Source organism: Anomaloglossus baeobatrachus, chromosome 5, assembly GCF_048569485.1.
Source record: "Anomaloglossus baeobatrachus isolate aAnoBae1 chromosome 5, aAnoBae1.hap1, whole genome shotgun sequence".
Lineage (NCBI taxonomy): Eukaryota > Metazoa > Chordata > Amphibia > Anura > Aromobatidae > Anomaloglossus > Anomaloglossus baeobatrachus.
In genome coordinates, this window is record NC_134357.1 from 491,099,600 (window position 1) to 491,112,166 (window position 12,567).

General features: G+C 52.4%; 1 protein-coding gene across 1 annotated transcript in view; it reads right to left on the reverse strand.

Moving 5' to 3' along the window:
- RPTOR (regulatory associated protein of MTOR complex 1) overlaps positions 1-12,567 on the reverse strand; it is a 364,764-nt gene that overhangs the window by 24,503 nt on the left and 327,694 nt on the right. The window contains exon 8 of the mRNA XM_075351789.1: positions 10,155-10,231. Within this exon, the coding sequence (XP_075207904.1) occupies positions 10,155-10,231 (77 nt within the window). The remainder of the gene's footprint in view (positions 1-10,154; positions 10,232-12,567) is intronic.

A 12,567-nucleotide genomic window follows, 5' to 3' on the forward strand; every position in this document is an offset into this window, starting at 1 on the left:
AAATATTCAAAACATTCTTTGATAAAAGTCATTGTATGTCTCTGAGAAGTTAATTAACTCTGGAACAAGGGGCCGGCAAAAACGCCGAGGATGGGAACGACGGAAAGGACCGATAAAATGAGGCACCAGGAAAAAAAAATTACTATAGTGGAGACTGGGAGAAAACCACAGTACTAGGAAAAATGGAAAACCCCAGGATTCTGGTACTGCCATCCTTATAGCCAGGAGTTTACAAAATTGGGAAAACATGGCAGCCTTTTTCTAGGAACAGTGTGGAGTTCACCTCTATTGTGGTGACTGGGACCGAGCTGCAATACTACACACAACCTGAAGACCAGTGTGGCGCCATTCAGGTAAAAATCTTTCAAATCAAAATGCAACAGGCCAAATGACGTTCCATTCCTAGGTAAGCTATTGTCTACATGGCCTTGGACTTCTGATCAACACCTACTTCATACCTTCACGGATGGTCCACGTGCTGCACGTGTCACCTAATAGTCAGCCATTGTGCCCTTCAGTCAGAGTTACAGGTACAAAAAAATTCATAGGGACTAAATCAGCAAGTTTGATTAATGGAAAGGATGCTACTGGGACACCTCTGTCTTTGTGATCAATATATAGTCCCATAAGAACAGTGGGGTAGGTAATGACTATTCAATCCAGACTAAAAATATATACAGGGTCGCATCAATTGTGTTATAACCGTTGTGACCTTTACATCTGAAAGACCAGTAGCGAGGACATCTGGGACCATTCTCACCATGCCATTCACACCAGGACACACTTGCCAGATAAATTCTATGTAAGTGCTAGTACTACTACTGAAATAATAGATAAAAAGGTAACTCACTGAGTAATGGATCTACTAGAGTACTCGGCACTGCATCATCAGAATAGTCTTAGAGACAGACATTCACTGAGGACTACTATTCTCCACACTAGGGAGTGAGAGGGTTCAAGGAGCCAGCAAGCGGGGAGTGAGAGGGTCCAAGGAGCCGGCAAGCTGGGAGTGAGAGGGTCCGAGGAGCCGGCAAGCTGGGAGTGAGAGGGTCCAAGGAGCCGGCAAGCGGGGAGTGATAGGGTCCGAGGAGCCGGAAAGCGGGGAGTGAGAGGGTCCAAGGAGCCGGAAAGCGGGGAGTGAGGGGGTCCGAGGAGCCGGAAAGCGGGGATTGAGAGGGTCCGAGGAGCCGGAGAGCGGGGATTGAGAGGGTCCGAGGAGCCGGAGAGCGAGGATTGAGAGGGTCCGAGGAGCCGGAGAGCGGGGATTGAGAGGGTCCGAGGAGCCGGAGAGCGGGGATTGAGAGGGTCCGAGGAGCCGGAGAGCGGGGAGTGAGAGGGTCCGAGGAGCCGGCAAGCTGGGAGTGAGAGGGTCAGAGGAGCCGGCAAGCTGGGAGTGAGAGGGTCCGAGGAGCCGGAGAGCGGGGATTGAGCGGGTCCGAGGAGCCGGAGAGCGGGGATTGAGAGGGTCCGAGGAGCCGGAGAGCGGGGAGTGAGAGGGTCCGAGGAGGAGGCGAGCTGGGAGTGAGAGGGTCCGAGGAGGAGGCAAGCTGGGAGTGAGAGGGTCCGAGGAGGAGGCAAGCTGGGAGTTAGGGGGTACGAGGAGCCAGCAAACGGGGAGTGAGAGGGTCCGAGGAGCCGGAAAGCAGGGAGTGAGAAGGTCCAAGGAGCCGGCGAGCGGGGAGTGAGGGGGTCCGAGGAGCCGGCGAGCGGGGATTGAGAGGGTCCGAGGAGCCGGCGAGCGGGGATTGAGAGGGTCCGAGGAGCCGGCGAGCGGGGATTGAGAGGGTCCGAGGAGCCGGAGAGCGGGGATTGAGAGGGTCCGAGGAGCCGGAGAGCGGGGATTGAGAGGGTCCGAGGAGCCGGAGAGCGGGGATTGAGAGGGTCCGAGGAGCCGGAGAGCGGGGATTGAGAGGGTCCGAGGAGCCGGAGAGCGGGGATTGAGAGGGTCCGAGGAGCCGGAGAGCGGGGATTGAGAGGGTCCGAGGAGCCGGAGAGCGGGGATTGAGAGGGTCCGAGGAGCCGGAGAGCGGGGATTGAGAGGGTCCGAGGAGCCGGAGAGCGGGGATTGAGAGGGTCCGAGGAGCCGGAGAGCGGGGATTGAGAGGGTCCGAGGAGCCGGAGAGCGGGGATTGAGAGGGTCCGAGGAGCCGGAGAGCGGGGATTGAGAGGGTCCGAGGAGCCGGAGAGCGGGGATTGAGAGGGTCCGAGGAGCCGGCGAGCGGGGATTGAGAGGGTCCGAGGAGCCGGAGAGCGGGGATTGAGAGGGTCCGAGGAGCCGGCAAGCGGGGAGTGAGAGGGTCCGAGGAGCCGGCAAGCTGGGAGTGAGAGGGTCCGAGGAGCCGGCAAGCTGGGAGTGAGAGGGTCCGAGGAGCCGGCAAGCTGGGAGTGAGAGGGTCCGAGGAGCCGGCAAGCTGGGAGTGAGAGGGTCCGAGGAGCCGGCAAGCTGGGAGTGAGAGGGTCCGAGGAGCCGGCAAGCTGGGAGTGAGAGGGTCCGAGGAGCCGGCAAGCTGGGAGTGAGAGGGTCCGAGGAGCCGGCAAGCTGGGAGTGAGAGGGTCCGAGGAGCCGGCAAGCTGGGAGTGAGAGGGTCCGAGGAGCCGGCAAGCTGGGAGTGAGAGGGTCCGAGGAGCCGGCAAGCTGGGAGTGAGAGGGTCCGAGGAGCCGGCAAGCTGGGAGTGAGAGGGTCCGAGGAGCCGGCAAGCTGGGAGTGAGAGGGTCCGAGGAGCCGGCAAGCTGGGAGTGAGAGGGTCCGAGGAGCCGGCAAGCTGGGAGTGAGAGGGTCCGAGGAGCCGGCAAGCTGGGAGTGAGAGGGTCCGAGGAGCCGGCAAGCTGGGAGTGAGAGGGTCCGAGGAGCCGGCAAGCTGGGAGTGAGAGGGTCCGAGGAGCCGGCAAGCTGGGAGTGAGAGGGTCCGAGGAGCCGGCAAGCTGGGAGTGAGAGGGTCCGAGGAGCCGGCAAGCTGGGAGTGAGAGGGTCCGAGGAGCCGGCAAGCTGGGAGTGAGAGGGTCCGAGGAGCCGGCAAGCTGGGAGTGAGAGGGTCCGAGGAGCCGGCAAGCTGGGAGTGAGAGGGTCCGAGGAGCCGGCAAGCTGGGAGTGAGAGGGTCCGAGGAGCCGGCAAGCTGGGAGTGAGAGGGTCCGAGGAGCCGGCAAGCTGGGAGTGAGAGGGTCCGAGGAGCCGGCAAGCTGGGAGTGAGAGGGTCCGAGGAGCCGGCAAGCTGGGAGTGAGAGGGTCCGAGGAGCCGGCAAGCTGGGAGTGAGAGGGTCCGAGGAGCCGGCAAGCTGGGAGTGAGAGGGTCCGAGGAGCCGGCAAGCTGGGAGTGAGAGGGTCCGAGGAGCCGGCAAGCTGGGAGTGAGAGGGTCCGAGGAGCCGGCAAGCTGGGAGTGAGAGGGTCCGAGGAGCCGGCAAGCTGGGAGTGAGAGGGTCCGAGGAGCCGGCAAGCTGGGAGTGAGAGGGTCCGAGGAGCCGGCAAGCTGGGAGTGAGAGGGTCCGAGGAGCCGGCAAGCTGGGAGTGAGAGGGTCCGAGGAGCCGGCAAGCTGGGAGTGAGAGGGTCCGAGGAGCCGGCAAGCTGGGAGTGAGAGGGTCCGAGGAGCCGGCAAGCTGGGAGTGAGAGGGTCCGAGGAGCCGGCAAGCTGGGAGTGAGAGGGTCCGAGGAGCCGGCAAGCTGGGAGTGAGAGGGTCCGAGGAGCCGGCAAGCTGGGAGTGAGAGGGTCCGAGGAGCCGGCAAGCTGGGAGTGAGAGGGTCCGAGGAGCCGGCAAGCTGGGAGTGAGAGGGTCCGAGGAGCCGGCAAGCTGGGAGTGAGAGGGTCCGAGGAGCCGGCAAGCTGGGAGTGAGAGGGTCCGAGGAGCCGGCAAGCTGGGAGTGAGAGGGTCCGAGGAGCCGGCAAGCTGGGAGTGAGAGGGTCCGAGGAGCCGGCAAGCTGGGAGTGAGAGGGTCCGAGGAGCCGGCAAGCTGGGAGTGAGAGGGTCCGAGGAGCCGGCAAGCTGGGAGTGAGAGGGTCCGAGGAGCCGGCAAGCTGGGAGTGAGAGGGTCCGAGGAGCCGGCAAGCTGGGAGTGAGAGGGTCCGAGGAGCCGGCAAGCTGGGAGTGAGAGGGTCCGAGGAGCCGGCAAGCTGGGAGTGAGAGGGTCCGAGGAGCCGGCAAGCTGGGAGTGAGAGGGTCCGAGGAGCCGGCAAGCTGGGAGTGAGAGGGTCCGAGGAGCCGGCAAGCTGGGAGTGAGAGGGTCCGAGGAGCCGGCAAGCTGGGAGTGAGAGGGTCCGAGGAGCCGGCAAGCTGGGAGTGAGAGGGTCCGAGGAGCCGGCAAGCTGGGAGTGAGAGGGTCCGAGGAGCCGGCAAGCTGGGAGTGAGAGGGTCCGAGGAGCCGGCAAGCTGGGAGTGAGAGGGTCCGAGGAGCCGGCAAGCTGGGAGTGAGAGGGTCCGAGGAGCCGGCAAGCTGGGAGTGAGAGGGTCCGAGGAGCCGGCAAGCTGGGAGTGAGAGGGTCCGAGGAGCCGGCAAGCTGGGAGTGAGAGGGTCCGAGGAGCCGGCAAGCTGGGAGTGAGAGGGTCCGAGGAGCCGGCAAGCTGGGAGTGAGAGGGTCCGAGGAGCCGGCAAGCTGGGAGTGAGAGGGTCAGAAGAGGCGGCAAGCTGGGAGTGAGAGGGTCCGAGGAGCCGGCAAGCTGGGAGTGAGAGGGTCCGAGGAGGCGGCAAGCTGGGAGTGAGAGGGTCCGAGGAGGCGGCAAGCTGGGAGTGAGAGGGTCCGAGGAGGCGGCAAGCTGGGAGTGAGAGGGTCCGAGGAGGCGGCAAGCTGGGAGTGAGAGGGTCCGAGGAGGCGGCAAGCTGGGAGTGAGAGGGTCCGAGGAGCCGGCAAGCTGGGAGTGAGAGGGTCCGAGGAGCCGGCAAGCTGGGAGTGAGAGGGTCCGAGGAGCCGGCAAGCTGGGAGTGAGAGGGTCCGAGGAGCCGGCAAGCTGGGAGTGAGAGGGTCCGAGGAGCCGGCAAGCTGGGAGTGAGAGGGTCCGAGGAGCCGGCAAGCTGGGAGTGAGAGGGTCCGAGGAGCCGGCAAGCTGGGAGTGAGAGGGTCCGAGGAGCCGGCAAGCTGGGAGTGAGAGGGTCCGAAACAGCGAGTGTATTTTGGCTAGCACACATGGTGAGTAATATGGAGCGAGTGGAATGCGATAAAAAAAAAAAAAAAAAATCACATTCCACTTGGACCAATATGAAGCTATGGGACAGCTCCCATGAGCGATTTGTTTTCTCAGCCCTAATCGGACCGAGAAAACAATTTGCAGCATGCTGCGGGTGGAATGTGATCATGTTTCGCTTGCACCCATTCAAATCCATGGGGGCGAGAGAAACATTGCATTGAACTCGCATTACAGCGGAGTGCAATGCGATTCTCGAATCAGCCGGCAACGGAGGAGATAAATCCCTCCCTCTCCTCCGCAGCTGTGGTCTGATCGCAGGATCGGACCACAGTCGCATGACACTCGGCTCCCGCTGTGCTGCGAGCGTGTGCTGAGTGACATGTGAGCACTCACAGTAATCCCCGTGTGGCCCCAGCCTAAGTCCTAAAACTTTATGAATTTAGGGTATCAAAACGGTTCAATGAAACTCTTTGGATCAGTGTGCTGTCTGAGAAAAAAGCCCAGACAGCACTAAGATGTGTTATGCGGGTCTGTGAATGTGGAATTAGTAGTAGAAAGGCAAGACATTTTTACTTTGTAATCCTCCATTTTTCCAGCGTGAGGACCAGCAAACAATGTCCCGTATCTCTGCTTCCCAGATTACTGTCAGTATTTGGTGGAGATGATGGGATTATTTGCCCTTGAACCAGAAATTTTAGATATACCTGGAGGTGTCCGATTAATGAAGTGAGGAATATTTATGGTTCCCCAATTCTGTCAAAGGGAGGTTGGAGATAAAAAGATGATATCACTCAATGAAATGGATGAGATTGATGGTGGCGACGTCCTGCCTTCCAGTCCTACTAATCTGCCATATACAGATCAATACGTACCGTCCATATAACAACACATATACGAGCCATAGCGTGCCCGGCTACAACCTTCACTGCACTGACTACTCATCGGTGTGTTATTCTACATGACAAATATGACAGAACCGCTGCAGACTGCGGAGTCAGGAGATCACGATTCCTATCATAATAAAGCCGTAGAGCTGCTGAGGAAATCCAGACGCCGATGCCCGGCTCACAATCTGTTCTCACCACCTACAACCTGCACAAGGTGCCCGCTCTGAGCTAGTGCCCTTATCTAATCTCACACATGACCCAAGAGCCTTAATTACTTGCCCATTTCCAGAGTCTCTAATGACATGTTAACTGTAACCTTTCGTGCCAGCCCAACATTTATACAGACTGGATACAGTTTTGCTACGGGGGTGCCTCAAGCTATAAACATATTATCGGAAGGTTAGGGCATTTCAATCATTGCTGAGACAGTGGCATTCACAGATTAGCAATTCTTGAGAGCAAATGGAGTTGGCATTTCTGGGAGAGAAAAAAAAAATTGGCAGCAGCTCCCAGGGGTACTAGTTTCTGCCCAAAGCTTCCTCTCCATATTGAGGGTTCTACTCTTCTGCTATGGCACCAATTTCAGCACTAAAATCTCACACATGCGCTGTGTGTTCTTGGCACTGTCCCCACCGAGGGCAATGATACAAGCAGTAGGTCAGTGAGGTCACTGTAGCAAGACTACTTGCGCATGCGCCGTGCTGGGAACATACAAAGCATGCGTAAAAATTCAATGCCTACTTCGGGGTTTCAAATTAATAGCACTTTCAGAAAACGTTTTGCAGTAGTAGCTAGTGATGGTCAAGCCTAAGCTGTAAAGTTTAGGGTCCGCAGACGGCTACAAGCTGCAGCCCCAGCCTTGTTTCAAAAGAAGAGGAACCGTATGAGGCTTTTTTCAAAAATGTTTTTAAATAAATACGGAGTGCGGTCCTCCCCAATTTTGATACCCAATACCCAGCCATGATAACGCTGACAGCTGGTGTTCTCAGGCCGGGGATTCCATGGTTATTGCATCCCCCACTCACCAAACCCTTGCCCCCCCCCAACCTACAAATAGCAGCCTGCAACCGCCTAGAATTGTCACATCCATTAGATGTGACAATTCCGGCACTGTCCGACTCATCCCAATTGCTCTGGTGCAATTGGGTTAATGACAGCTCAAAGCTGCCACAAAGCCCTAGATTAGTAATGGAAGGCATCTATGAGACAATCCCCCAATTACTAATACTGTAAGTGTAAAGTAAAACAGAAACACTGAAAAAATCCTTTATTTCAAATAAAATACAAAAAAATCCTCTTTTTCCAATGTATTAGCCTCAAACACCCAGTTGCAACGTAATCCGCATGAGGTTCCACGGCGATCCTGGCTCTGCTGCATATTTGGTGCAGAAATCTGGTGGAGACATTTCAGCAGCAAATTTTCATCTCCTGGCAGAAAACTGCAGCAAAACGGCAGTAAAACAGTTTTTATGCTTTTTTTTTTTTGCCATGAGATGCCGGTTTGGTGTTGAAATTTATTCACTACATTCCTGCACCAAATCTGAATCTCTTGGCAAAAAAATGCATCAAAACACGCAGTTTTTATGCAATTTTTTGCTACGAGAAGCAGATTTGGTGCTGAAATTTATACACCAAATTCCTGCACTAAATCTGAATCTTCTAGCAAAAAAATGCATCAATATCACATCAAAACAGTATCACGTTTAGATGTGTATTTTTGGCGGAAGATGCAGTATTGGTGCAGGAATTTGGTGTATAAATTTCAGCACCATATCTGCATCTCTTGGTAAAAAAAGAACAAAATGCCGTTTTCTACCAGGAGATGCAGGTCTCATTGAACTGAATGAGTTAACCTAAGGTGAGGTCACTGAGTTCTATGAGATCATCTCAGGCTGCTATTTTTAGGCTGGGGGGGCCCAATAACCAAGGGCCTCCCCAGGCGTATAATACCAGCCCCCAGCTTTATCATGACTGGGTATCAAAATTGGGGGGGACCCACACGCTGGTTTTTTTTTTTTTTTTTAATTTAAATAGGGTCCCTCTCATTTTGATACACAGCCAAACTAAACAAACAACTGGAGGCTGCAGCCTGTAGCCCTATGCTTCATCTGTGCTGGGTATCACAATGTGGGGGGAAGCCTACAACAATTTATTTTTACACCACTATAGGGAATCAGACAGTTTGCGTGATTCCATCCAATCATAGACGCTGTCACACAGAGTGGGGGACGGTCTGACTGCAACCAATCACAGACAACGGGACTGACTGTGGGTGGGGGAAGCAGTGAATATGCATGAGTGTTAATAAGTGGACCTGGAAGTAATGTTACAGCCTCATGGGAGACTCGCTCTAATCTCCCCCTAGGGACTTTGGGGACTTGGGCAGGTAATTAAAGTTAAGCAGATAACTAAACATTAGATGACTATTTTGGATTCTTTAGATCGTTTTCCATTTGTCAAAAAAACAGTTGCCATTTCCTTGCCAGGTGCTTCAATGTGCATTACCCAGTAGAGGGCGTCAGAGAGCACAGGAGAAAACCCCTCCCAGAGTAAAAAGATTATAAAACCTTTGATCTATCCAGGAGCATGATGGGAGTAAAATTCTAAAGAAGATCAAGAAGGTTTGTAAAAAGGAAAGACCAGTTTCTTAAAAAGATCTTCGCCACTAAGGAAGGATAACTGTCTGATTTATGTTACGGACAGCAGTGATTGGAATCGCCCTTTAAATTCTTGGACAACACTAGTTACATTATTTTCTATTATTCTGACAAACAAGGTGGCGCACATGGATGTAAGATGGTGATGAATAAAGCCTTTAATGTAAGTGTAATTAGTGCAAATGGACAATGAGTATATTCTAGCAGCGTGGGTCATAGCCCAGAGGAAATGTTATGCAGATATTTCTCTCATTATCTGGAAAGCTTCGCTGAATTCAGTGCTCCTCTTGGCAATCTGCATACGTGACGGGGGAATGTGGGCATGCTGGCGGACTTTCATTCATTTGTGGCCACACTACGGAGCTTGGCTTTCTTCAGGAGCTTTTAGTCATGTGCAGTTTAGCTATATGTGCCCTTCAGTATATTGTTTACAAAGAAACTGGGTCCCGCTGTCACGTGAAGATCACATTGTACTTCATACACTCATGAAAAACCTCACAGCATAAAATGAACCTTTCCCTGGAAATAACTGGTGGTGTTCAGTAGACAATCCTTTTAAGAAGCAACTAAAGAGGGTTTCCAGGAAATTCCATTCATTGCCTATCCTTGCACAATAGAAAGCTCTTGGCCGGCCGAAAGCTCAGGATGTGTTCTGCCAAAAAGAGGAGTAAGGCTGCTTTCACACATCCGTTTTTTCCTGTGCAGCACAATCCGGCGCTTTGCAGAAAAAACGCAACCTTTTTTTTGCCGCTGGTTGCGTTTTTTTTGCATAGACTTACATTAGTGCCGTATTGTGCCGCATGGGCTTGCGTTCCGTCCGGTTTTTGCCGCATGCGGCAGATTTAGCCGATGCGGCGGCCAGATGGAACGTTGCCTGGCACGTTTTTTTTGTCTGGCAAAAAAGAAAACCACATCGCGCCACATCCGGCCTATGCGGTGCGATATGCAATGCATGCCTATGGCCGCTGCATGCGTTTTTTTCCACTGCGCATGCGGCAAAAAACGGACGGGCCGCATGTAAAAAACTTATGCAAAGGATGCGGTATTGTCGCCGCATCCGTTGCATAGGTTTTAGAGCCGGATTGGCCGGCTCTGCTAAAACCGGAGGTGTGAAAGCAGCCTAAGCTGTTGCCAGACATCTTCAGGGTCGGCTTTTCTTGCAAGATGTTGACATCCCACTACTTGAGAGATACAAAATGATGACTTTGGTAAGTTCATCTGAGAATAATGAAATGAGTATGGACTGTTATAAGACCACCAATGTGTGATTGTGCAGGATTGACCGTTAAAACTTGAGATCCCCAACTATAGAGGTTTTTCCAAAAAATTCCATTGAAAAAGCTTTAGCCAAACCCTTGTTATGTGTTCTGCCTGGAAGGAGAGGAGTAAGCAGATGCCCGACACCTCTGGGATAGGTTTCTCTCCTGAGAACAAAAGGATGGAGCATGTTGAAATAAAACTACCTCAAGCCTGACACCTGCCCTAAGTACTCACTTTGAAGAGTTTGTCTTACATCAATCAAACATGTATGAACAGTTCTAGGAAAGACCATCAATGTGCGCTTCTGACCACTTGAAAGGTAGAGGTTTTCCAGAAAATTCAATTGGGAAGCTTTTGGCCAAAACCTTGGTTTGTGTTCAGTATGGAAGGAAAGGAGTGGGATTGACTTCTCTCTCAAGAAAACAAAATGATGAGGCATGCTGAAATCCAACTGCCTCATCCTGCTCTAACCTCACTGGGTCGAAAGGCTGACGAGTTTGTCCTACATTAATAAAATGTGTATGGCCAGTTTTAGGAAATATGAACATTGAGTAATCGTGGAGGTCACACTCTACAAAGTCTCATCCCTTCCATATATAGAGCTCTGCCCCATTCACTGAGGTACAATACTAGGCCTGGCCACAATTATGGATGTGCTAGAAGGTAAGGGTCAAACGTGAAGGTGCCGCAAATCGAAAGATCGGCAGAGGTCAAACACCAAGTGATGACAAGCTGATCGTTTACACTATAAAGGATTGAATGATTGTTGGAGATGAGAGATCTGGGAAAAAAGTACCAAGTGTCCAGTGCTGGGTTAATGGACAGTTTCCAGACTACCATGATTAAAGGAATTTTACAATGACTTTTGTGGTGGGTAGTGTTGTGGAGATTGTGCTTACCAGCATCAGAGATGGATTTATGCAGTAGGGGCAGCAAAATGGGGTAAAACGCGAGAGCCTTGATCTGTTGGCACCTTCACTCGATGACATGTAAAAATGCCAATGCTGCTAATGTGCTTCCATACGCAGCGTCTCGGCTGCTCGCAGACTCGTTCCGCAGCGCAGAGCAATTAAGAGTTGAGGGGAATGAAACAAACCAATATTAGCAGAGGTTATTGAAGCCAAACAAGCAGCTCGCTGCCTTCTCCCCTCATCGACGTAATGTCGTTAATGGAGAGAATTAACATTGCTGAGTTCAGGGTTCCTTAAATTCCCCAAATAATCAGGAGGTAGAACAAAGCTTCGAGCTGCAGAGCGGCTGGCGTGATCAGAAGACATTGCGGCTGCGGTTCCGAGTCTGATGCACACCGCCACTTGCAGAGATTTCTTTTGATTAACAGAAATTTGTTAAGGGTTGGAGGTGCCACGTCTTATTTTTCTACAAGCCGTCCTGGTATTCTTCAGTGTAGCTCTAGAAATATCTCACCGCTAAAAGTATAGAGTGATCAAAAAAATTCTAGCCTCCCTCGTTTTCAGATAAGACCCTTCTCGCAGGAGCGGATCACGAAGTTTCACTACTGGAAGTCACTGCAAATAGCGGGATGGGGGGGGAAACCAGAATCGTGACGATCATATGTGGTGCTTACTGTGGGCAGTGAATGTGAGGAAAATAGCAAAGGCTTAGGAGCAGTGTCGGTACTATCTGCAGGAGATGTCCGCTGTAGCATACAGCCACCTCCCTGCTGCAATAGTCGGGATCAGAGCTGACTCCGATCCTGACAGTTTACTTCCTCAGAGGCTGGAGTCAATAGAGACCGTGGAATCCAAGAAGTTCAGGGAGGGAGGGATCACCTTTTCTGATGTTTTCATGAGTGTCGTTGGCTATGGTAGAAAGGTGTCAGGACACGTAGAACATCGCAGGTATGATAGAAAGGTACAAGGACACGCAGAGCATTGCAGCTATGATAGAAAGATGTAAGGATATGCAGAGGATCACAGTTATGATAGAAAGATGTCAGCACTCGCAGAGCATCGCAGCTATGAAAGAAAGGTGTCAGGGCACGCAGAACATCACAAGCTTGCTGCACATGGAGCAATGCATTCACAGACAGATCATAATGCCTATATCACTGCAGAAATAGCCTACAATGGACATTTGAGCATCAGAACTGAACTATGAAGGAATGGAAAAAGGCTGCCTGGTCTTACTAATAGCGTTTTTCATCATATGGATGGTTGGGTGTTTATGCATTTTGGGAAGGAGACGAGCCACTGGAAGACGTGTAATGGGACAATGTTTTGTAGGGAAACCTTGGGTCCTGGCGTTCATGTGGATGTGACACGTACCAGAGTCCTACACATTGTACAGACCAAGTATCCCCTACAGGGCATTGGTAATCCCTAAAGTAGTGCCTCTGTCAGCAGGATAATGCTCCTGTGACACTCCTAAAATGATTCAGGGACGGTTTGAGGAACAGGAGAAAGATTTAGGTGATGCCCAGTCTCCAAATTCTTAGATCTCAATTTAATTGATCACCTGTAGGATGTGTTGGAAAAACAAGAAAGACCTATGAGGGCACCTTGCACAGACTCAAAGGCTCTACAGTCAGCTAGCAATGGACACCTTCATTAGTCCTGAGGAGTCCTTGCAGGATCAGCGCTGTGCTTGTGACACGAGGAGTTCCTACATGGTCGTTTGCCGGAGGGTC